This window comes from Salvia miltiorrhiza, chromosome 6 (assembly GCF_028751815.1).
Source record: "Salvia miltiorrhiza cultivar Shanhuang (shh) chromosome 6, IMPLAD_Smil_shh, whole genome shotgun sequence".
NCBI lineage: Eukaryota > Viridiplantae > Streptophyta > Magnoliopsida > Lamiales > Lamiaceae > Salvia > Salvia miltiorrhiza.
Genome location: NC_080392.1, coordinates 18,918,702 through 18,943,671, shown reverse-complemented (window position 1 = coordinate 18,943,671; position 24,970 = coordinate 18,918,702). Strand labels below are relative to the sequence as shown.

At 37.6% G+C, this 24,970-nt stretch overlaps 2 protein-coding genes and 4 long non-coding RNA genes across 11 annotated transcripts; 2 read left to right on the top strand and 4 right to left on the bottom strand.

The window, feature by feature from the left end:
* Window positions 1-368: 368 nt before the first annotated feature.
* LOC130990607 (uncharacterized) lies at window positions 369-1,337 on the bottom strand. The gene has a single exon (XM_057914832.1). It carries the CDS (start codon window positions 1,335-1,337, stop codon window positions 369-371), a length of 969 nt encoding a protein of 322 aa, XP_057770815.1.
* Window positions 1,338-10,332: 8,995 nt separating this feature from the next.
* Window positions 10,333-14,023, bottom strand: LOC130990324 (uncharacterized). Of its 4 annotated transcripts, XR_009090927.1 has the most exons (4): window positions 13,883-14,023; window positions 13,738-13,802; window positions 11,201-11,263; window positions 10,333-10,600 (listed from the first exon to the last, which is right to left on the bottom strand). It is a non-coding gene; the product is annotated as an uncharacterized LOC130990324 (long non-coding RNA). The 4 variants fall into 4 exon arrangements; XR_009090928.1 differs by lacking the exons at window positions 10,333-10,600; window positions 11,201-11,263 and adding an exon at window positions 12,576-13,465; XR_009090926.1 differs by lacking the exons at window positions 10,333-10,600; window positions 11,201-11,263 and having other exon boundaries at window positions 12,576-13,802.
* LOC130990325 (uncharacterized) lies at window positions 13,358-14,267 on the top strand. Its single transcript, XR_009090930.1, has 2 exons — window positions 13,358-13,496; window positions 13,974-14,267. It is a non-coding gene; the product is annotated as an uncharacterized LOC130990325 (long non-coding RNA).
* A 2,426-nt stretch (window positions 14,268-16,693) lies between these two features.
* LOC130990322 (uncharacterized) lies at window positions 16,694-20,350 on the bottom strand. 3 transcript variants are annotated; one of them, XR_009090923.1, is made up of 4 exons: window positions 20,210-20,350; window positions 20,065-20,129; window positions 17,529-17,591; window positions 16,694-16,928 (listed from the first exon to the last, which is right to left on the bottom strand). It is a non-coding gene; the product is annotated as an uncharacterized LOC130990322 (long non-coding RNA). The 3 variants fall into 3 exon arrangements; XR_009090924.1 differs by lacking the exons at window positions 16,694-16,928; window positions 17,529-17,591 and adding an exon at window positions 18,903-19,792; XR_009090922.1 differs by lacking the exons at window positions 16,694-16,928; window positions 17,529-17,591 and having other exon boundaries at window positions 18,903-20,129.
* LOC130990323 (uncharacterized) lies at window positions 18,848-20,594 on the top strand. Its single transcript, XR_009090925.1, has 2 exons — window positions 18,848-19,823; window positions 20,301-20,594. It is a non-coding gene; the product is annotated as an uncharacterized LOC130990323 (long non-coding RNA).
* A 621-nt stretch (window positions 20,595-21,215) lies between these two features.
* Window positions 21,216-23,800, bottom strand: LOC130990321 (uncharacterized). Its single transcript, XM_057914538.1, has 2 exons — window positions 23,374-23,800; window positions 21,216-22,054 (listed from the first exon to the last, which is right to left on the bottom strand). The coding sequence occupies exons 1-2, from the start codon at window positions 23,590-23,592 to the stop codon at window positions 21,521-21,523; spliced, it is 753 nt and encodes a 250-aa protein (XP_057770521.1). The 5' UTR covers window positions 23,593-23,800; the 3' UTR covers window positions 21,216-21,520.
* Between the last annotated feature and the right edge of the window lie 1,170 nt (window positions 23,801-24,970).

The window sequence follows — 24,970 nt, the reverse complement described above, 5'->3', positions numbered from 1 at the left end:
TACTAAGACGAGCTTTCAAATTCAAGGGCCCTTCAGCCTCAAACTCCGTATCCCCCGAATCTCCCTGGTTCACCATTGTACTGTTAGAGATATCTTGCTGCATGGTTGCAGCATTCTTTCCCTCCGAAGAAGTGGCAGGCTTAACACTGCTCTTCTTTTCGCTGCTCCTAATCTGCCTGCCCTCCGCAGAGATAGAAGAAACCTTGTTGTCCGAAACCATGGCCACCGAGGCTTCCCCATGAAAAGGAGTTTTAGAATTCTGCTTCAACTTGCTATCAACCTCCTTATCACTTCCTGCCGTCGCTCCATCCACGGCTGTACATCTCTTAGAAGCCGAAGACAAAGTGTTTTGAATAATGGTATCCTCACTAGCCCACTCCCTCATCCTTTTTCCTAACGATAAAATCTGAATCCGCAATAATAGTTTCGTCCACCTCTTCATCCTTTTCAAGTAGCTGAAAATGATTACCAATGAGAGGCAGATCACTCTCTTTCACCGGCACCGTGATAGGCCCAGACGTTTTCTCCAAAATGGTTTCATGAGAATAATCTTTAGGCTGCCAAGCAGGCTTCAAAAAATCCCCCTTAGTAACGGTAGTCACAGCATTTTGCATGTCCTGCTCTTTAGAACCCTCCACGATCTTCTGCTTATCCTTATCTTTCACGAGTTTCCGGCATTTGTCCGTTGAGTGGCCTGTAAGTTTACATCGCGAACAAAACAGAGGCATAGATTCAAAGCTAAACTCAATATAGAACGAATTATCACCGTCATCGACGTACATAGAATTAAGAATAGGTAAAGCCATGTCAATCTCAACCAGGATCCTCGCAAAGTGCCCAACATGGCCAATAGCCGAAGCATTATCAATACGTAATGGATGTCCAAGTGCACGACCAATACCCGCAATGATCACCGGAGTCCATAATTCAACAGGAAGATAGTACACCCGGACCCAAATTTGGGCTAGAGACGACACTTCCTTATACGGATCAAAATATCGAGTCCACTCACGGAAACGGACGTGACCAGCCGACAATTGTATAGAGGAATTCGCCTTCACTTTCTTTTTCTCTTCTAACGTAGGAAATTTGACGACAAAGAAGCCCTTAGCCATGGGCACAAATTGGCAGTCAAAGCATTGCCAAATAGTCTGAAGCTCTTGGGTGAGATCCGAAAACGCACGCGGCCTGTCGCCTTTACGTTGGATAAGCCTTCCGATCAGAGCGAACTGAAACTCATCAAGTTTTTTTTGGTATTCAGATTTTGGCACCGATAGAGTAACAATATCTCCCTCTCTCTTGGGATGAAGAATGCGGAGCCCGTAAGCAGGCAACATCGGGTTTCTTCAAAGTTTTCGATTGAACTTTCGCAGCATAAGAGGTTTTGGCTGCTGGAGCAACCCCAGACGCCTCCACCCCCGTTACCAGAGCTTTCGCTGATGCACCAGAAGAACCCGCCGGCGCACCAGGGAGACCCTGTTCAGTCGCAGCCGCCACAGCCCCAGAACTAGGGTTAGGGTTTTGAACAATATGTGATTCCGCCGGCACCTTGGGCCGCAACGGAGAATGATGATCAAAGTTTGCAGAAACAGGAGGGAGACGCAAGCCACTCCGATCAGAGTAACGGCTTCCGTCATTGGAAAGGAAGAAATACTAGGGTTTCGAAGGAAACGAGAGAGAAAACTTCATTCTCCACGGGTCTATCACCAAAATTAACCTTCAAGATGCAGTAATTTTATTGGTTCTTATGTTCTCACGATAATTGTGGTTCTCACTATAACCGCACCCTATAGGGGTGAGCTAAAATAAAAATATATCTTAGAATATAAAATATGAATAATTTTCAACCCTTAGATCATCAAGATCTATGGTTGATTCATCTCCTTGTTGAATGAATTCATGGTCCCGAGTTCGAATCTAATAGGTAGCAAAAAATTTATTTTTCGCAATTCATACATTTACACAGCAAATTCATACGTGTTCTACATAAAATTCATACATTTTAACTAGTTTGTATTTTATATGTTAAGAAGTGTTTATACTCTAACCCTCTCATATATATATATATATATATATATATATATATATATATATATATTCGATCATCAAGATCTACGGTGGATGCATCTTCTTGTTGGATGAATGCAGATCCTGGGTTCGAATCCTGAAGGGAGCAATTTTTTTTTTTTTTTTGAGTGCATTCATTTTAACAGCGAATGCATTAATTTTTACAATTGATGCATTAGATTTAATGGTTCTCACGTTCTCACAAATAATGCAATTCTCTCTAGAACCTAACCCTATATATATGTATATATAGGGTGCGGTTATAGTGAGAACCACAATTATCGTGAGAACATAAGAACCAATAAAATTACTGCATCTGTTATACAAATTAATGCATCCGCTATTAAATTTAATGCATCCGAAAAAAATAATTTTTTTGCTCCCTTCAGGATTCGAACCCAGCACCTGCATCCATCCACTAAGATGATGCATCCACCGTAGATCTTGATGATCGAATGGCTTAAAATGGTTCTTTGTTCTTATTTTATTAGTGGTTCTTATTTGAACCTCTCCCTATATATATATATATATATATAGGGTTAAGTTCTATGGAAAAATTAATTTTTTTCTGAAAGTTGGGAATGTTGAACATGTCAATAGTTTTTTATGAACAGAACAATTATTTTATTGAACGTATGGGGATTGAATCTTGGAGTGCGAAATTTTAAACAAATACATCTTTTCAACAAATACGTCCACTCGTAAAAAATTACTGACATATTCATCATAATTATTAATATGTTCATCAAATTTGGACACATAATTTATTCTTAATTCCGGACCGTTTGATGGATCATGATTAATGGATGAGATTGTTTCTCACTTCTTTAAATATTTATCTTTCTCAATAGAACTTTTCCATATATATATATATATATATATATATATATATATATGAACGGAAAACCATTTTCAATCATTCGATCATCAAGATCTACGGTGGATGCATCATCTTGTTGGATGAATGCAGATCCTGGGTTCGAATTCTGAAAAGAGCAATTTTTATTTTTATTTTTTTGAGTGCATTAATTTTAACAGTTAGATTTGATGGTTCTCACGTTCTCACAAATAATGTAGTTCTCTCTAGAACCAGACCCTATATATATATATATATATGGTGGGCTAGAATAAAAACACATTTTTTGTATAAATTATAAACGAATTAAAATGTATGAATTTTATGTAGAACACGTATGAATTGACTGTGTAACTGTATGAATTGCGAAAAATAAATTTTTCGCTACCTTTGGGATTCGAACTCAGGACCTGAATTCATCTAACAAGGTGATGAATCAACCGTAGATCTTAATGATCTAAGGGTTGAAAATTGTTCCTATTTTATAAAAAAAAATGTGTTTTTATTCTGGTCATCCCCTATATATATATATATATATATATATATATATAGGGTGTGGTTCTAGAGAGAACTACATTATTTGTGAGAACGGGAGAACCATCAAATCTAATGCATCCACTGTAAAAATTAATGCATTCGCTGTTAAAATTAATGCACTAAAAAATTTTAAAAAAAATGCTCTCTTCAGGATTCGAACTCAGGATCTGCATTCATCCAACAAGATGATGCATCCATCATAGATCTTGATGATCGAATGGCTGAAAATGATTCTCCGGTCTTCTTTTATTTATGGTTCTTTCTTGAACCTCTCCCTATATATATTTAGTGAAATTATTGGTCAGAGATTTATTCTCACTATAACATTTACATTAGTAAGGATCCAATGAGAATGGTCAAATGTAGTGAGAAATGAGAATAAATTTGAAACGTTAGATATTCAAATTCTATAGATAATATTAATTTATGCAAATTTGAATATATGACGTTTCAGATTCATTAGATATTCAAATTCTTCTATGGATAGTATTAATTTATTCTGATTTATCGTGTTAAAAATTAATGAATAAAGTAGTATAAATCTACAAATAAGTCACTATAAATATACAAATAAATTAATATAGATCTACAAATAAATTGTGTGTGTGTGTGTAAATCATAACGCCTAAATGAAACTTAGATCGAAGCAAATATTATTGAATGAAGTATAGATAATGAAAGTGAGAATCTAGGGATGGCCATTATACCCGCAGATTCGAGTAACCGTGGGTATCCGTCTCTAATGGGGATGGTATAGGGGCAAAAGTTTCGAGTTAGATTCTGAGCCGAGTTTAGATATTAAAACTCGGGTCAGGTCGAATTCAGGGGTACGAATCATAGCCCCGAATCCGTCCCGATAATCTTATATTCATTAACTTCTTTTCAATATTATACTTAATATATTAAATTGTTGAAGTTTAAGCTTATATACTACTATTATTTATTTTAAGTTTTTGTGGATTTTATATTAAATTGAATGGATTAATATGTCATGTTGTTTAAGACATTCTTGCAATTTTTTTGAAAAGGAAAGAAAAATTACGAGTACTTGATGGATATTCTTTTTCCATCGAATAATTTTCGCCCCACCCTTCATCTTGATTTAAATGAGTATGAGGTTCGAGTTCGAGGATAAATTTCTATAGCGGGTATAGGTTTGAAAATGCAATACCCGCCCCCAACCTACCCTCTCTTGCCATCCCTATGTATGAGAATCTCAATCCCACCATTGATTATCCCACTAATTATGTAAAGGGTCGGTCTCTGGTGCGACGGTCGCACTCCAGTGCGACGGGTCCGCCTCGACCCGGCCCGTGCCCCAGACCCGAAACCCTGAATCCTATATTATTACATTTGTTTATAATAATTATTACTTTTAATAAGTATGACATATACATTTGTTCGCACAAATGTATACTTATATAAATATAAGTATTTACCTTCATTTAATATAAAGTATTATATTTTCTAAACCCTAAATTCTGTAAACTAAACCCTAAACCCTGTAAGCTAAACCCTAAATATGAACACTAAACCCTAATAGGAGTATTTACTTTTAATAATCATAAGATATACATTTGGTCGCACAAATGTATACTTATGTTAATATAAATATTTACCTTCATTCAATATAAAACATTATACATATCAATAATTACTTTTCGTACGATAATAATTATTTGATCAAATAATAATGTAATTATTTATGTTTATTAAAAGTAATCATTGTTATAATAAAAAGTAATATTTGATATTGGTGAAACGAGAAATAATACGGTAAATAAAAGCAGTAAACGACACCAGATTTACGTGGTTCGGTCGAGAAGACCTACGTCCACGGGGGTGTTTAGCACAGCGCTGGTGCATATTTCAGTCTTCATCAGATATGGAGAAATGTAATGTTTCAAAAATATTATATTAATTGTAATTATTATTGTAATAAAAATTATTATTATTATTATTATAAAGAAAGGTAATGTTTTTAAAATATTATATTTTTTATATAGACTTAATTGACGTGAATATTTCAAATTTCACCCATTTAATATGGTATGCACAAATTTATGCGAGCAAAACAGTGTGGACGATAGATTTTCCTCGTATGAGTGAGGAATTTGACATGTCGATTTATTTATGAATATAATTTTATTTTATTTTAAGATAATTTTCAGAAAAAAACTATTCACATGCACGATTAATGAGAAAGAAAAGAAAATATATTGCATATAATCATATAGAGAGAGATATTATAGCATGTGCGTATATATGCAATATCTCACTGGTCCAACTCGTGACAATAGGATTGGTACACCTAAAGCAATTCTACTTTTTCTTGATATCCCCCACACACTAACTTTTCTTCCTATAAATACCACACTCATCTCTCATATTCATCAATAACATATAATCATATTTCTCTCTCACCCACACATATCCAATAACTTTTCTTCCTAAATATATGTATGAAGTAGATGTGTTTGCATTGATGGTTTTGTGCATGGGAATGGTAAAGAGGAGGTATTGGTGATTGATTTATGTTGACAGAAGATAGAGAGCACCGATGATCAAAATGCATATCATCTTTCCGCATCTTACTCCTTTGTGCTCTCTATACTTCTGTCATCACACCATTCTACCTTCTCTCCCATCATTCTCAACCATGTTTTTCATTTCCATTTTTATGCCACCTTGCTTTATTATATATCTATTAGTTTAATTTCACACATGCATCAATCTATTTTTCACCTTTTTGTGTGTATATATATATAAATATAAACGATGAATCATTTCCGGCCCTTGCATTGTTAAGATCTACGACGAATTTATTACTTTGCTGAATGAATTCGTGGCTTGGGTTCGAATCCCTAAGAGCAAAAATTATATTTCTTTTACTTCATCTATATTTCACATAAAATATAATCATATTCACAATTTTATAGTTTATATTTTAAAATGAGATTATAATCTAATTCTATCCTATATAATATAACATGATCTGGAGCTTGTTGTTTGAGTTTGTGTGAACCTCATCATGTAGGTCAATTTTTTTCATTTTTATTACGCCCGCATGATGTGAATCACTCACATACTCTAATAAGATACTAGTAACTTGTAAATGTCCTATATATAGTCACTTTCTAATATAAGTCTTATTAGCTTCTCTCGAATATTTAGCTTCTCTATTGATCCCTTCTCTCTCTCTCTCTCTATATATATATATATATATATATATATATATAGACCCCAAAGTTTTTTTAGGCCCTTAACTTTGGTTGTTTTGCAAATATAGGACAATTGTTTTTCGGGCTTTCAATTATAGGACAAATTCTAAAAAATTCGACATAAGTAGGACGTAATTGAGCCAAAAAAATCAATTTGTCCTGCAATTGCAAGCCCGAAATTTTTTGTCCTATATTTGCAAAATGACCAAAGTTATGGGCCTAAAAAAAAGAGAGAAGATATAATTTTTAAAATTTTAATCTTAAATAAATACTCCCTACATCCCGCGAATCTTGAGTCAATTCTTTTTTGCACTGAAATTAAGAAAATAGTATTTAGTGTGTTAAGTGTGGTATGTGAAAAAATGAAAAAAGGTGAATAAAGGGGGATTTTTTTTTTTTTTGCCATATAAGGAAATGACTCAAGATTCTTAGGCCAACAAAAAAAGAAAAGTGACTCAAGATTCGTGGGATGGAGGGAGTATAACTTTTACATTTCAAATCAACTATTTGCATAAAATATATCAAATTAAAGCTATTATTGTGATATTAAATTTGATATGCATATTAAATATTTTGAGTGGCAAAATATTTAATATTTTGCCACGCAAGAAAAGAAAATATAGGGGAAGAAAAAAAGATTAAAAAATAACCCCTAAAAAACAAGATTTCAATTTGAGTGGCAATTTTGGAGTTCTTATAAAATTGAAGGTTTATTTATAAATTATATTATTTCCTTTTTATCTTTAAATTTTTTTGTTTATTTCTTACAAAAATTGTAAAATTCGACTAATTATAAAATATTTAATATGCATATTAAACTAAAGATCACAATACGAGCTTTAATTTTATATACTTTATGTAAATATTTGATTTGAAATGTAAAAGTTATATTTATTTTGCAAATATAGGACAAAAATATTCGGGCTTGCAATTGCAGGACAAATTGATTTTTCAAGCTCAATTTGTCCTACTTATGTCGAATTTTTTAAAATTTGTCCTATAATTGCAAGCCTGAAAAAATTTGCCCTATATTTGCAAAACAGCCAAAGTTACGGGCCTAAAAAAACTTTGGTCTATATATATATATATGTATATATGGTGTGGTTCTAGTGAGAATTATAATTTTCGTAAGAATGTGACCATCACTACAAGAAAACGCAGCTGTAACGACCGAAAATTCTGTCGTTAACCCGAAAAATCGGTCGTTAAATACTTAATGACCGATTTAACGATAAAAAATTATTGTCGCTATTTTGTTCGTCGTCCGGCCACTAACGGTCGAAATTTTTTTATCGTTAAATATCAACGATCGAAATTTAATATTAACGACTGTTTAGTCTGTCGTAAAACCGTAGAGAAGCCGTGCACAGACAACGATCCGGGAGAGCCAACGACCGAAAATTTGATCGTTAGGTAACGACCGAATTAAAACGGTCGTTAATCTCCGGCGACATTTAACGACCGTTTTTTTCGGTTGTTGCCTAACGAAAAAAACGATCTTTTCGGTTGTTGCCTAACGAAAAAAATGGTCATTGTTGGTCTTTTCGGGCTAGCCCATCGGGCTAATAAGATTAAAGGCGTAAATATATAATTATCATTTGTATTTTATTATTCTTAATGATCTAATAATAATGTATAAAATATACATAGATATTAAAGATATAATTTATATAGCAAAGCATGAAATGCAAAAATATAAGATATTCAAGATTACATAACATATAGTAAAATAAGTTAATAACAATAAAATGTTCAACTTTGTTAACAAAATAAAAATAAAATATTCAACAATAGTTTGAAATTAAATAAACAAAGCATCTAAAAAAAATCTCAAACCCTAAAAGCCTAAACTCTAAAGTATTTTAAAATTCATTTTTTTAAAATAAAAAATTAGCAGCCCGACGGGCTGGCCCAACAACCCGACGGGCTGACCCGCTTCAACCCGCCAGCCCAAACGGGCTAGCCTGATTAGCCCGATTTATAATCGGGTTGCGATTTTTCAACCCTAACCCTCTAATTTTGTCGGGTTATTCGGGTCGGCCCACGGGTTTCGGGCTGGATTGACATCCCTAGGAATAAAAGCAAACACACCTTGAATGTTAATATAAGGGTTAAGTACCAATTTCCCCCTATCGATGGCGTCCCTATCGTGTACAGGACCCTATAGTCAGGGTTAAAGCTATTTACTACCTCAACGTGGCAAAATCGCACCAAATTCCCCCCGCCACTTAACGGACGATAACGCCGTCCATTTCTTTTTTTTTTTAAATTAATATGAAAATCAAACGTTTCTACGGGACCAAATACCCCGTGCGCCGCCGGGCCTTTTCCCCCTTCCATGCTCGATACACGGCACACGACCATAACCGCCGCCGCCTGAACCATATCCAACACCACCTTGGCCCATGCCAGAGCCTTCACCACCACCGCTACCCCACCCTCCGCCACTACCTCCCCCAAAATCTACCCACTTCCACCACCACCGCCATTACCAAATCCTCCACCGCCAAACCCATCCCCACCACCAAAGCCGCCGCCGCCATGGCCACCACCCCAACCCCTTCCAGGTCCAAAACCTCAACCTTTATCATATCCACCACCCGTCAAGGTGTGAAGAAGAGAAAATCGAAATTTAAAATCAGAAACCCTAAATGTATTTGATTTGGGGGAAGGGAAGAAGAGATGAAGTGAGGGGGAATGAGAGAAGTAGGCCTCGCTGCGCCGAAGACGGTGAGAATCGGAGACTTCCGCTGGAACAAAGGCGGTGTGTGTCCGTGCGCCCATCGAATAGGGAAGAGGGAGGAGGCCCAGCGGAGCAGGGGGGTATTTGGTCCCCTAGAAACATTCAATTTTCATATTAATTTTTTAAAAAAATGGACGGCGTTATCGTCCGTTAAGTAGCGGGGGGAATTTAATGCAATTTTGCCACGTTAAGGTAGTACATAGCTTTAACCCTGACTATAGGGTCCTGTACGCAATCGGAACGCCATCGATAGGAGGGAAATTGGTAATTAACCCTTAATATAATTTATAATTTTAACCTTATAATTCAATTTACTTACAAAATTTATTTGACAATTTTAACCTTTAAATTGAATTTATTTATAATTTTTTTAATTTTTATATATATTAAGATTAATTAATTTCTAAAAAATCTAAGCATATCTTAAGAATTTGCATATAGTCCATGTTATCTTTGTCCGTCTCTTAGGGCATCCATAGTGGAGAGCCAATTTTGGCTCTTAAAAGTGGTCCCCACCAATTCTGAGCCAACACCCCACATATAAAAAATGGTGGAGAATGGCGAAAATACACTAATTCTAAGATTATTTATTTATTTATTTTAAAAAAATGGCGAAAATATATACAAAAAAAGAGGCGTGTGAAACACGCGCCACACATATTCCTGTTCTGCGCTGAGCTCGGAGGGGCGGGCTTGGCCCGCGCGGTGGTGGAGTGCATTGGGGGGGAGGGGGTGCCTGGCCCCGGGCCGGTGTGCGCCCCCCCCCCCACTGTTGTCACGACCGGCCTTAATTAGGGATAATTAAGTCGGGAAAACCATGACTGGGGAAGGGAAATTAAGAAGCGGGATTAGAAAAATGTGCATAAAAGAATACTCAAAGAGCTTGAATACGCGTGAAATATTCCTTAAAAAGGAAAAATGCATAGTTCGCATAAAAAGGGTACTCAAAGAACTTGTATACGCGTTATATTCCTTAAAAGGAAAAAGGCATTTTTAGGGGCTTGGCTAAAACATTATCAGAGTTTGCAACGGAAGGTGTAACTGAAATAATCAGTGTTTACAGCGGAATGCATAACTGAGATACATGTATGAAGACATGTATCCTTTCTGAGCCTACTTTAAGTTCGACAAAAACTCCACTCAGCAACAACACTTCATCGCCCATCACAGCTCAACCTGCACAAACATAAACATCGAAGGGCTAAGTACAAGAGTACTTAGTGGGCAGTTGCCAAGCATATAACATAACATCATTAACAATTTCACAATATCGCATAAGAGGCATAAGTTTCTTTCATATCCTTTGCTCATTAAACATTTCTAAATTCATAAATAGCATGAGCGCATTCTTCATCATCAACAATCATAAACACGCATCGTGTCGTGGAGAAGGCCTTCCCCAACGAACACGGGCATCGCACCGTGAAGGGGGCCTCCCTCAGCGGTCACGGCATCGTACTATTGAGGGAGGCCTCCCCCAATAGACGCTGTAACACTGGCATACTGGCATACTGGCTTCGCGCCGCGAGAGAGGCCTCTCTCAGCGGACACGGGCATCGCGCCGTGAGGAAGGCCCTCCTCAGCGGACACGGCATCGTACTGTTGAGGGAGGCCTCCCCCAACAGACGCAAGCATCAAACATAAGCATAAACTTATCAGTGTAAAGCATTCAAGCGTAAATAAGCGTAATAAAGCATACCACACTTGAAGATCCAATTTGCATTTTAAAGCATAACACTTGCATAGCATTTTATTTACGCGTAAGAAATTGCCCACCTGATAGCAAAATTTTGCTAAGGTACTGTGACTCCTTGAATAGTTCTTACTCTCGCGCTTGACCTTAATCACGAGAATATAAAATAAGACATTGATTCGAGGAAAATTCTCAATTAATGAGAAAGCGTAATTTAACTATGCATGAATCTTGTATGCATGAACTAACATTTTCGAACGATATTCGGGGCATCCTACTATTTATCCTCGTTAATAGATTTAACTAACTTCCGTCCAACGCGGTCGAATAGAGCTGTGATTCTTCCTTTCCCATCGGAATATTCTAATTGTAAAATAGATCTCGCATTTGTACTCGATCGAAAATAAAGAACTAACTCGGCTTTAATCGAGGTGTGATAACGTAAAAATTATCGGGCTTTTCAAAATTTAATAAATAATTGAAAACATTTCTCTTGAGTTAAGAACACCAACAATATTCTTACTCGTCTTTCTTTAATAATTGGATTTATAATTAAAACCAATTAAATACTTTTATTGCAAGTAAAAATGCAATTTCATGTCATGCTTAGCATATAATAAATAATTTACTTAAAATATGCACATAATAATAATACAATATTATTATGTAAATCATCTTTTGAGAAAAAAAATTAATTAAACTAAATAAATAGTCTAATTAAATAAATTAATAAGTATTCATTTTTCTTTGAACTGCAGCCCAGTTAAATAATAAGGTAGCCTATTTCTTAAAAAAAAACATAAGCCCAATGTTTCAATTTAAATCAGGGCCCAAAGACTTTAATAAAATCGGCCCAAAGACTTTAATAAAATCGGCCCATAGCCAAAGCCCAATACCATTTAAACACAAGCCCAATCTTTTAAAAAAATAAAGGCACAATTAAAATAAATGAATAGGCCCAAATTCCATTTAAATTAATTCAAGCCCAATAAAAATAATGAGAAGAGCCAATTAAATTAAAGACTGGCCCATTTCGAATTTATTTGTGAAAGCCCAAGCAATTAAAATAAAATCAAGCCCAGCTTAAAATAATTCGGCTCACAATAAAATATCTCTAGCTCATTCTTTATAAAGTCGGCCCAACTGAAAATGAATAGGGAGGAGCCTATGAATTCAGTTCACTTAAAAGAAATAAATTCAGCTCATTCTTTAATAAACTCAGCCTAAATATCGGCCCATCAATAAAATAAGAAGCAGCCCAATTAAATTAATAAAAGAGGCCCAAAGTAAATAAATGCCATGGCCCAAACCAAATAAAATGACAAGCCCAAAAATTTAAAAGGAAAGAGCCCAAATCAAGCCCATCTCTTTTTCTTCTCTTCTCAAATTCTCGGTCCTTCATTTTTCTCTCTTCTCAAACTCGCCGCTGCCCTCTTTTTCTTCTCTTCTCAAATTCTCTTTCCCTCTCCGGCGAAGCCGCGCCGGCCGAGCTTCTGCTGCTGTCTCTCTCTAATCCCAACTCAAGGAGCCGCTCATCACTCTTCCTCAAAGCTTACGCTCGGCATCCTCAAAACTCTGATCGGCTTCACCTTCTCCGGCTAAATCTGGCAGGCTGCGCCTCCTCCTGGCGTTCAGCTGTCATCTGCTTCGGTTGGCTTCGACCGGCGACGAGTCTAACCCCGGCGCCGTTCTCTCTCCTCCCCGCAGAGCCCCAAAATCGAGCCCTAAAATCTGGAACACCGCTGCTACTCCTTCGTTCGGAATCCGGCGAGCATCGTCGGCTGGGAGCGGCGCCGTCCAACTCCGGTTCTCAAATCCCCCTCCGACGTCGAGCCCTAACTCTTCCCTGAGGTTTCAAACTCCGACCTTCATCTCAAATCCGACCGCGGAACCCAGATCGAGCTCTAACTTTCAATTACCAGGTCACCGCTGCTCCGCGTCCCCGTCTGAAATCGCCGCCGACTGCTGCTGCTTCGCCTGGAGTCGTCGCCGACTGGAGTTGCTGCTGCTCGTCCGGTGGTCAGCGGACGTCGTCTGGGAGCGCCGCCGCCGGTCTTCCACGGCTACCGCGTCGCCGTCCCCTTCACCTCTCGATCCGACCTCAGCCGAGGCGGGTGCCGCCGCCGCTGCTGTCCAGAATCGGCGAGGGTACTTCGCCGCTGCTTCTCCGGCGTTCGGCTCTTCCTTCTCTGTCCGTTGAGCTCCGTCAGGCAGCAGGAGATGCCGCTGAAATCTGTCATCTGCTCAAGAACCAGCTCAAGCCTCTCTCTCTCTCTTGGTTCAGGCGATGTCGCCTCTGCTCAGCTGACGACCTCCATCTCCTCTTCATCGGTCAGCGTTGACGTCATCTGGTATCCCTCCCCGATTTAATGAAATCAGGTACAACAAATACTACTCCTATCTTTCCCCAAAATACTAGGTTCGGTTTCACTAGATCGTGAAGGAAATTCTCATTCTATAGTCTATGTTTTTCATAAAAATGAGTTCATATAATCTGTTGGTTTGCTAGTGAGTTCTATGTCGATAATATGGTCATGCTTCTCCTTTCATACTGTGCATTTCTAAAACTGGGTATATGCTGCATATAGCCGGAACTTGAATAAACTGAAATAATGAATACCTTGCGAATGTTTTGGGCTTGGTTGGCTGCTGTGATGTTGAGTTAAAAGAACTGGAATGACTGAACTGAAAGATCAAACTTGTTTCTTTCAATAACTGTAAGTTGTAATTGGAAGGAGATGATGAATCAATACTAATTTTTTTACCTTAATGTTTCTGGCAGAGAGTGAATGAGTGATTTCTCTCACTTTTCGGTTGTAGTGCATTGAATGAATTGAAACTTGAAAACATTGGCAGGTTGAAATGGAGGCTCCCCTGCTCTTTGGGAGATTCTTGGTGAAAAGTGATAGTGAGTCTTGCGTTGCTTGGCTGAAGTTGAGACTAAGATAAGGAAGAGTTGTTGCTGCACTAGTATGGTGGGGGAGTTGGTGGTTGTGGAGTTGGTGGGGAGAAAAGGATGGTGGGAAGTGTGGTGGAGTGGATGGTGGAAGAGTAGGTGTAGTGGTGGGAAAAAATGTAGTGGAGGATTAATGATGTATATTCTATGTCTCGGTGATTCTGTAACTGTAATAAAATACTGGCTTCTGTTCATTATTCGTGTATAAATTAAATACGTAAATTTAATTCACTTCATAAGCCATTTAATATCTAGATTAAATCCGTAGATTTAATCTGCGTTGCAGTCGGAATAATTCCTTGACTTCTAGTAGCATTAATAAAATATAACTGCTTCTGTTTCTCGATTAATAAATAACATGACTTTGCTAAGTCAGTTATAACTTGGAAATAATAATTATTGAATAGCTCAATAATCCTCGTCGCGTTTTTTTCTCATACGTAAAAAAAAAATATAAAGCTAAAATAATAACTCTGTTTCTAAAAAAAAATCAGGACCATAAACTGGATTTATTTAAAAAAATTTGCATTTACTAGTTTTAATCATAAATAAAAGAGCGGGCTACTACATACTACCCCTCTTAACAAAAATTTCGTCCCGAAATTTGCATATCTCTGCTAAAACAGTTCGGGGTATTTTTCCTTCATCTTGTCTTCAAGTTCCCGCGTAGCTTCTCTTGTCTGCGGTGTCTCCATAAGATTTTCACTGATGTGATTGAGACTGATTTCGCAAGTGTCCACGTATTGCTGGCAAGGGGGTGCGGGTGTTCCCAATTGCTGAACCTCGTTGTCTGTTGGGGCATTGCGTGGAGTAGTGACCTTTTTGGCCACAATTGTAACAACCGTTAGTTCCAGCTCGACAGATACCCCTATGCATCTTACCACAATTTGGGCAAGGTGAAATTCCTCTCTGACTTTGGCTACCCCCAGTTGACTCGAGGTTAGTTCGTGCCTCGTACCTTGGTTGAATAAACTGTTCGGCCCGTTCCTTTTCTTGCCACACTTTCTTACTAGTCTGATTGATATTGTCTTCGTTGTTGTCCCACTTGCGCTTCCCTTTGAGAGTATGTGAGGCTACTGGTGGATCATTTGGCGTTGAGATCAACAATGGGGCTGACTTGTCCGACGACATTGCAGCTTCAATGTCAAGTGCCCTGTTCAGAGATTCCGCGTATGAGAGTCCTCCGTGGCTTGCTAGAGCCATCTTAATTTCGTACCGCAGTCCGGCACAAAATTTCTCTGCCATCTTCTCCTCTGTGTCCACTTGTTATAGAGCAAACCTCGACAGGTTGCAGAATTCCTTATCGTATTCAACCACAGATTTCTTTCCTTGCTTCAACTCGTAGAACTCAGCTTCTTTCTTCTTCCTATAGCTTTTCGGAATATATTTATCATATAATCCTGTCTTAAAATCTTTCCAAGTATAACTTGCCCATTGTTCAGGTGTCAGAATTTTTCGTCGTGCTTTCCACCAGAAGTCAGCCGATCCTGTTAGTTGGAATGAGACGCAAGATAGGCGTTCCTCATCAGTACAACGTAGAAAGTTGAAGATGCGTTCCATTGCACGCACCCAAATCTCAGCTTCGGCCGGTTCACTCGTTCCGTCAAACGTAGGTGGGTTTTGCCTTAAAAAGAGTTCTTCGACTCTCCTAGTCGGGGGCGGAGGGGATGGATTATGTTCTTGATCATTTTGTGGTTCTTCGGGTACAACGTTATGGTTTCTGCGATTGTTATTGTTTCTCGCAGGGCGTCCTCTCTTAGGCGGCATTCTGATAGCAAGGATGTGTCAATTAGTACACTCTAGCATAATCTAATACAAACCTCAAAAGAATTCTTGTAAAGGTCAACTTATTCTAACTTGTAAACAAGTCATAACTCCAATGACAACATTGATGTAGTAAGCTTTAAGGGTCCTTAGCATCTCATATCCATGAGTCATAACAATCCTTAAGCATATAATATCTCATAATCTAAATTGGATACTTAAGCATAAGTCATGGAGATTCATAGCGGCTATAAAATCATGAGCTTAAGAATTATTCTATACGTATCACTTATCTTGCTGCCTTCACTATAGCCACCAAAAGATACAATCTAATTTCTTCTATGTTTGCTTCTATGTTCTGTCGTAGTGGTGATCTCATATCTTAATAGCTCTATGTTCATATGGATTCATTCCATAGGCATACTTAATCGTGCTTGCGTAAATCATTTCATTCAATAACAACATAACAAAGCTATTGACAGTTACTCACTTTGTTATTACGATAGTTCTCACTTTTTGTAAACATTAATTCAAAACTTGGAATAGCTTACCATTCTGCTTCGTTGAGTGTGGTGCGATGAAGTGCTGAGCTTTGTCGATTAAACTCTAGACACTTTAGTAATTCATTCTAAGTTTGGCTTAAATAAACTCTTAGGCTCAGAGCAAACAAACTGCTCTGATACCACTCTGTCACGACCGGCCTTAATTAGGGATAATTAAGTCGGGAAAACCATGACTGGGGAAGGGAAATTAAGAAGCGGGATTAGAAAAATGTGCATAAAAGAATACTCAAAGAGCTTGAATACGCGTGAAATATTCCTTAAAAAGGAAAAATGCATAGTTCGCATAAAAAGGGTACTCAAAGAACTTGTATACGCGTTATATTCCTTAAAAGGAAAAAGGCATTTTTAGGGGCTTGGCTAAAACATTATCAGAGTTTGCAACGGAAGGTGTAACTGAAATAATCAGTGTTTACAGCGGAATGCATAACTGAGATACATGTATGAAGACATGTATCCTTTCTGAGCCTACTTTAAGTTCGACAAAAACTCCACTCAGCAACAACACTTCATCGCCCATCACAGCTCAACCTGCACAAACATAAACATCGAAGGGCTAAGTACAAGAGTACTTAGTGGGCAGTTGCCAAGCATATAACATAACATCATTAACAATTTCACAATATCGCATAAGAGGCATAAGTTTCTTTCATATCCTTTGCTCATTAAACATTTCTAAATTCATAAATAGCATGAGCGCATTCTTCATCATCAACAATCATAAACACGCATCGTGTCGTGGAGAAGGCCTTCCCCAACGAACACGGGCATCGCACCGTGAAGGGGGCCTCCCTCAGCGGTCACGGCATCGTACTATTGAGGGAGGCCTCCCCCAATAGACGCTGTAACACTGGCATACTGGCATACTGGCTTCGCGCCGCGAGAGAGGCCTCTCTCAGCGGACACGGGCATCGCGCCGTGAGGAAGGCCCTCCTCAGCGGACACGGCATCGTACTGTTGAGGGAGGCCTCCCCCAACAGACGCAAGCATCAAACATAAGCATAAACTTATCAGTGTAAAGCATTCAAGCGTAAATAAGCGTAATAAAGCATACCACACTTGAAGATCCAATTTGCATTTTAAAGCATAACACTTGCATAGCATTTTATTTACGCGTAAGAAATTGCCCACCTGATAGCAAAATTTTGCTAAGGTACTGTGACTCCTTGAATAGTTCTTACTCTCGCGCTTGACCTTAATCACGAGAATATAAAATAAGACATTGATTCGAGGAAAATTCTCAATTAATGAGAAAGCGTAATTTAACTATGCATGAATCTTGTATGCATGAACTAACATTTTCGAACGATATTCGGGGCATCCTACTATTTATCCTCGTTAATAGATTTAACTAACTTCCGTCCAACGCGGTCGAATAGAGCTGTGATTCTTCCTTTCCCATCGGAATATTCTAATTGTAAAATAGATCTCGCATTTGTACTCGATCGAAAATAAAGAACTAACTCGGCTTTAATCGAGGTGTGATAACGTAAAAATTATCGGGCTTTTCAAAATTTAATAAATAATTGAAAACATTTCTCTTGAGTTAAGAACACCAACAATATTCTTACTCGTCTTTCTTTAATAATTGGATTTATAATTAAAACCAATTAAATACTTTTATTGCAAGTAAAAATGCAATTTCATGTCATGCTTAGCATATAATAAATAATTTACTTAAAATATGCACATAATAATAATACAATATTATTATGTAAATCATCTTTTGAGAAAAAAAATTAATTAAACTAAATAAATAGTCTAATTAAATAAATTAATAAGTATTCATTTTTCTTTGAACTGCAGCCCAGTTAAATAATAAGGTAGCCTATTTCTTAAAAAAAACATAAGCCCAATGTTTCAATTTAAATCAGGGCCCAAAGACTTTAATAAAATCGGCCCAAAGACTTTAATAAAATCGGCCCATAGCCAAAGCCCAATACCATTTAAACACAAGCCCAATCTTTTAAAAAAATAAAGGCACAATTAAAATAAATGAATAGGCCCAAATTCCATTTAAATTAATTCAAGCCCAATAAAAATAATGAGAAGAGCCAATTAAATTAAAGACTGGCCCATTTCGAATTTATTTGTGAAAGCCCAAGCAATTAAAATAAAATCAAGCCCAGCTTAAAATAATTCGGCTCACAATAAAATATCTCTAGCTCATTCTTTATAAAGTCGGCCCAACTGAAAATGAATAGGGAGGAGCCTATGAATTCAGTTCACTTAAAAGAAATAAATTCAGCTCATTCTTTAATAAACTCAGCCTAAATATCGGCCCATCAATAAAATAAGAAGCAGCCCAATTAAATTAATAAAAGAGGCCCAAAGTAAATAAATGCCATGGCCCAAACCAAATAAAATGACAAGCCCAAAAATTTAAAAGGAAAGAGCCCAAATCAAGCCCATCTCTTTTTCTTCTTTTCTCAAATTCTCGGTCCTTCATTTTTCTCTCTTCTCAAACTCGCCGCTGCCCTCTTTTTCTTCTCTTCTCAAATTCTCTTTCCCTCTCCGGCGAAGCCGCGCCGGCCGAGCTTCTGCTGCTGTCTCTCTCTAATCCCAACTCAAGGAGCCGCTCATCACTCTTCCTCAAAGCTTACGCTCGGCATCCTCAAAACTCTGATCGGCTTCACCTTCTCCGGCTAAATCTGGCAGGCTGCGCCTCCTCCTGGCGTTCAGCTGTCATCTGCTTCGGTTGGCTTCGACCGGCGACGAGTCTAACCCCGGCGCCGTTCTCTCTCCTCCCCGCAGAGCCCCAAAATCGAGCCCTAAAATCTGGAACACCGCTGCTACTCCTTCGTTCGGAATCCGGCGAGCATCGTCGGCTGGGAGCGGCGCCGTCCAACTCCGGTTCTCAAATCCCCCTCCGACGTCGAGCCCTAACTCTTCCCTGAGGTTTCAAACTCCGACCTTCATCTCAAATCCGACCGCGGAACCCAGATCGAGCTCTAACTTTCAATTACCAGGTCACCGCTGCTCCGCGTCCCCGTCTGAAATCGCCGCCGACTGCTGCTGCTTCGCCTGGAGTCGTCGCCGACTGGAGTTGCTGCTGCTCGTCCGGTGGTCAGCGGACGTCGTCTGGGAGCGCCGCCGCCGGTCTTCCACGGCTACCGCGTCGCCGTCCCCTTCACCTCTCGATCCGACCTCAGCCGAGGCGGGTGCCGCCGCCGCTGCTGTCCAGAATCGGCGAGGGTACTTCGCCGCTGCTTCTCCGGCGTTCGGCTCTTCCTTCTCTGTCCGTTGAGCTCCGTCAGGCAGCAGGAGATGCCGCTGAAATCTGTCATCTGCTCAAGAACCAGCTCAAGCCTCTCTCTCTCTCTTGGTTCAGGCGATGTCGCCTCTGCTCAGCTGACGACCTCCATCTCCTCTTCATCGGTCAGCGTTGACGTCATCTGGTATCCCTCCCCGATTTAATGAAATCAGGTACAACAAATACTACTCCTATCTTTCCCCAAAATACTAGGTTCGGTTTCACTAGATCGTGAAGGAAATTCTCATTCTATAGTCTATGTTTTTCATAAAAATGAGTTCATATAATCTGTTGGTTTGCTAGTGAGTTCTATGTCGATAATATGGTCATGCTTCTCCTTTCATACTGTGCATTTCTAAAACTGGGTATATGCTGCATATAGCCGGAACTTGAATAAACTGAAATAATGAATACCTTGCGAATGTTTTGGGCTTGGTTGGCTGCTGTGATGTTGAGTTAAAAGAACTGGAATGACTGAACTGAAAGATCAAACTTGTTTCTTTCAATAACTGTAAGTTGTAATTGGAAGGAGATGATGAATCAATACTAATTTTTTTACCTTAATGTTTCTGGCAGAGAGTGAATGAGTGATTTCTCTCACTTTTCGGTTGTAGTGCATTGAATGAATTGAAACTTGAAAACATTGGCAGGTTGAAATGGAGGCTCCCCTGCTCTTTGGGAGATTCTTGGTGAAAAGTGATAGTGAGTCTTGCGTTGCTTGGCTGAAGTTGAGACTAAGATAAGGAAGAGTTGTTGCTGCACTAGTATGGTGGGGGAGTTGGTGGTTGTGGAGTTGGTGGGGAGAAAAGGATGGTGGGAAGTGTGGTGGAGTGGATGGTGGAAGAGTAGGTGTAGTGGTGGGAAAAAATGTAGTGGAGGATTAATGATGTATATTCTATGTCTCGGTGATTCTGTAACTGTAATAAAATACTGGCTTCTGTTCATTATTCGTGTATAAATTAAATACGTAAATTTAATTCACTTCATAAGCCATTTAATATCTAGATTAAATCCGTAGATTTAATCTGCGTTGCAGTCGGAATAATTCCTTGACTTCTAGTAGCATTAATAAAATATAACTGCTTCTGTTTCTCGATTAATAAATAACATGACTTTGCTAAGTCAGTTATAACTTGGAAATAATAATTATTGAATAGCTCAATAATCCTCGTCGCGTTTTTTTCTCATACGTAAAAAAAAAATATAAAGCTAAAATAATAACTCTGTTTCTAAAAAAAAATCAGGACCATAAACTGGATTTATTTAAAAAAATTTGCATTTACTAGTTTTAATCATAAATAAAAGAGCGGGCTACTACAACTGTGGATGGCCTTACCATCTATACAAAAAACGGTAGTTACATACCTAAATATCACTTCAACTCGGACTTCATACGCATGGGCTTGGCTTGTTTGGTATACTCTCCATCTATGAAAAGTATGATATTTTTATAATTTTCGATATTCATAAAAAAATATGATATTTTTTTTTAGAACATGACCTCACATCTTTTTCTTATCTTTTATTTTTACAAATAGTCCTTATTTACACAAACTCCCCATTAATTCAATCTGAACCATTCATTTCATACAATAGTGGGACTCTTTTTTCATCACATAAAAAAATCACCACTCAACCACTCGTTTCATACAGTAATGAAGCTCTTTTTCCATTACATAAAAATCACCACTCATTTGATTAAAACCTATACCCACCAAAAGTTTCAAACTTGTGGTGGACGGAGGGAATATTAAGATATATAGAATTATACAAAAGAAAATGGTAATTACATACATCAAAAGATAGAAATGAAATCTTGCAAACTTTCCCACCAAAACTATAACTCCGCAACAAATGATGTACAACCAAATTAAGTAGGTTGAAGAAGAGCAGCCTCCAAATCTTCATCAACACTCACAGAATGACTATACAAATCCCTGGTGAAGCTGGTGGTGGTGTCAAGAAAATAGAGTATGAAGGACATGACACAACAGCACACGAACATGGGAATCGGGCCGAAGACCCACACGAAGAGAGGGAACGACAAGTAGAAGGCCCGCAGGCCGAGCGACCAGAAGAGGCCGCCCCGGTTGAGGTTCGTTGCGACGTACTCAATGGCATCCTTGCGGTCCCTGAAGGTCGGGACGGTGACCAGGAAGCTGCTGTGGGCGTAGTACCTTATCGAGAGCACGTTGCAGAGGAAGGCCGCCAGGAAGCAAATGAGCACGGCGAAGAACTTGACGGAGGAGACGGCGGAGATCTCCTGATGCAGGCCTGCGGATTCGTTGCTGACGTAGACGCTTATTAGGGAGCTGAGAGTGATGGCGATTGTGGCCAAGAGCGTGGACGCCATGATGTTGTTGCGAATGGTTTGGATGGCCAACACGCCGTTTTTGAGTGGATCCTGTTGTTTTTTCATCAACTCATATATCAGTCATCACATTCCAACAAACACTCCTTCATCCACCACAAAATAGGAACAGAGTGAGCTATTGTAAACATAATGAAAAAGAATATAGTCACTCTTACAATTTTAATCTTAGTGTATTTTATCATTCTTTCTTTTCACTCCAAGAAGGGATGTGAAAAGAAGGGATTATATTATAAGAACTTGCACAAAAATGGCTATTTATTTTTGTTTAGCAAAAAGATATCTTATATATTACAGTAACTCATAGAAACACTAAGGTTCTCATTATAGTTTTGTGCGTGTGCTCATCTTATGGTAGAATGGTTAATGCCATGTCACACGCTTTCTTAAAATATTTGTTTCTTCTAATACAAAAAAAATCTTTTATAGTTTATATCATAGCATCTGTATCTGAAAAGTGCAACAAATATATCAAATCATGCATCTAAACAAAAGGCAACAAAGAATGAGCTACTAACAAACTGGGATAAATAGTATATAGAAAACATTAATAGAGTGATGAGGCTCTGTAAGAGAACTTATAATAGCATCTGAAGAAACCAACATTCACATAGACGAGTAATTAAATTTAATTATGAAAACAATCACCACTGATATGAAATGTAACTAATAGCTACACATTCCAGAATGATAAAATTTAAGCAAGGGTTAAATGTTAATATATAGGGGTTCGAGTCACCTAGAAGGTTAGAGTATGAGTGTGTTTTTCCTTTTTTTGAGTGTAACAATTTTTTAAAACGAAGAAATTAACCAAAGTTGCAAACTATTGAAACTTCAAAGCAAACAGAAGACCACACAGAACTTTTGATACCTATTATAGACAGAATTTAGGGAGTGTTTACTTTTCACAATTGATGATATATATAATTGAGTATTTTTATTTTAATTCTTAAGATTTCTCCTATCTTACTATTGAAATAGGATACGAATTAAACTAAGTTAGCACACAAGCTATAGATAGTATGAAGGACCTTGCACACTCTAAAGTTCCAATTCATCTCAACTATTTTTATCTATCGAGCTAATCATTAATGATAAATGCCCCCAACTTTAGTCCCTAAGAAAACTTTTACTTTTTCATGATTGATAAGAATATATGATTAATTATTTTGTATTCGGATTAAAGGCGTGGATATCCCATACTTGCGATCTATCTTAATAAACAATAATTACCCTATATTATTTCTATCTATATATCTAAGGTAAACCCCAAATAAGAATATCCATTAATATAATTCCAAGAAATAGATGTAAATAATGAAGTAACAATGGAGGAGAGGAGGAATACTGACAGCCATCATACAGGAAACCCAGATGCGGCGGCTCTCGGCGTTGAGACCAATGACAGTTCTTCTGGGATTGCGTTTAATGGTGAGCATCAGCCACATATGGTAGGCCAGCAGCACCCCCATCCCTAGGGGCACCACCACTATCGCCACCTCTTTCTCCTCCATCAATCTTATTTTCTTCCCCAATTTCATCACCTCATCTTCTTCCCCCATCATTTTCATTCACAACCACTACACTAGATGTGTTTCTGTATATTCCTTTTGGAATTTGGATCCCTCAAGACAGAGAGACAAGAGATTCCTGCTATTGACACGAGATAGCTAGGATATTATTATATGCATATCAACATCAAATTACTCATCAACAAGTATTAGATTATTACGCGACAGCAGACAAAAATGTATCAGTATGAAATTACTTGTCAATGTTAGTAAACGCTAGATGTTAGATTTCAAAGATAAATATCAATTTATATAATCGTTTGTGAAACTTTATTTATTTTTTGATCTCTCTCCTCCGTCCCATCAGAATGTCTTCTTTCATTTTGCACATAAATTATTTCATGCTTTCTGGTAAATATAATTAATGTATGTAGAATTATTTTATTTTGCCCTTATTCATGCTAGCTCCATGTATTTTATTTTACATTGAAGTCATTTTGCTTTACATATTATTTGAACAAATAGTATTATCTAAAATTATTTTAGTAATGGAAAGTTTTAAAGTAATTTAAATTAAGAAAATAAATTATATTTTGTGATATTTAGAAAAAATTAAAGAAGTAATTTAGAGTGATGAAGAGAATAGTACTATTATTCTAATAGAGTCACGAAGAGGATACTTATAGGCAGTTTGTTCAACACCAAAAAGAGAAAGACATCAAGAAATAAACAGGGAAAAAATCTCAATTCATTTAATTCCCTACTACAAATGAAATTGAATTTTCTATGATTATCTTTTTAATTGTTTGGTTCAAAATCAAGAATCAACTTTGGGTGTGGCGGTTGAGGAGGAGATTTCATATTTGAAAATTTACAATGCTGTAAGGAGGGGGAAATGTTCACTAACTTGAATAACTGAAATATATAAAACATAAGTGATTTGAAATTAGTTATAACGTGCTAATCAGTACTGGTTTTTTAATTCTCCCAATTTGGCCCTTCATATCATTTGACCGAACCACTTTCGTGTACACTGGTATTATGTTCTTAATACAACAGAGATTGTCAACGTCACAATAAGCATTCTTGTAGATATGGGTGAGTTTTCGGTAGAACTAGCAATTTTTGACATTATACTATAATTCGACATGAATATGCATGAAATTAATGAATTAGTGTTAAGCCTTAGGTTCGTATCGGACATAAATCACATGTTAAATAAATATATATGTATGTGTGTGTATATATAGGGGAGAGCTACAGTAAAAACACTTCTTAAAATATAAATATAAACGTTTTTTAATGTACGAATTTTATCCAACAAGATTACGAATTCATCCAACATGGTTACGAATTGTGAAAAATAAATTTTTGCTACATTTGGAATTCGAACCCGGGACCACGAATTCATCCAAAAGGGTTACGAATCAACCGTAGA

What these genes read in the sequence shown, in the direction of transcription:
- LOC130990607 (XM_057914832.1), bottom strand. Translation starts at nt 1,337, where the DNA reads ATGTTGCCTGCTTACGGGCTCCGCATTCTTCATCCCAAGAGAGAGGGA.
- LOC130990321 (XM_057914538.1), bottom strand. Translation starts at nt 23,592, where the DNA reads ATGAAAATGATGGGGGAAGAAGATGAGGTGATGAAATTGGGGAAGAAA. An exon ending in GGGTTTCCTGTATGATGGCT is followed by an intron (nt 22,055 to 23,373) that starts GTCAGTATTCCT and finishes AAAAAACAACAG; the next exon opens with GATCCACTCAAAAACGGCGT.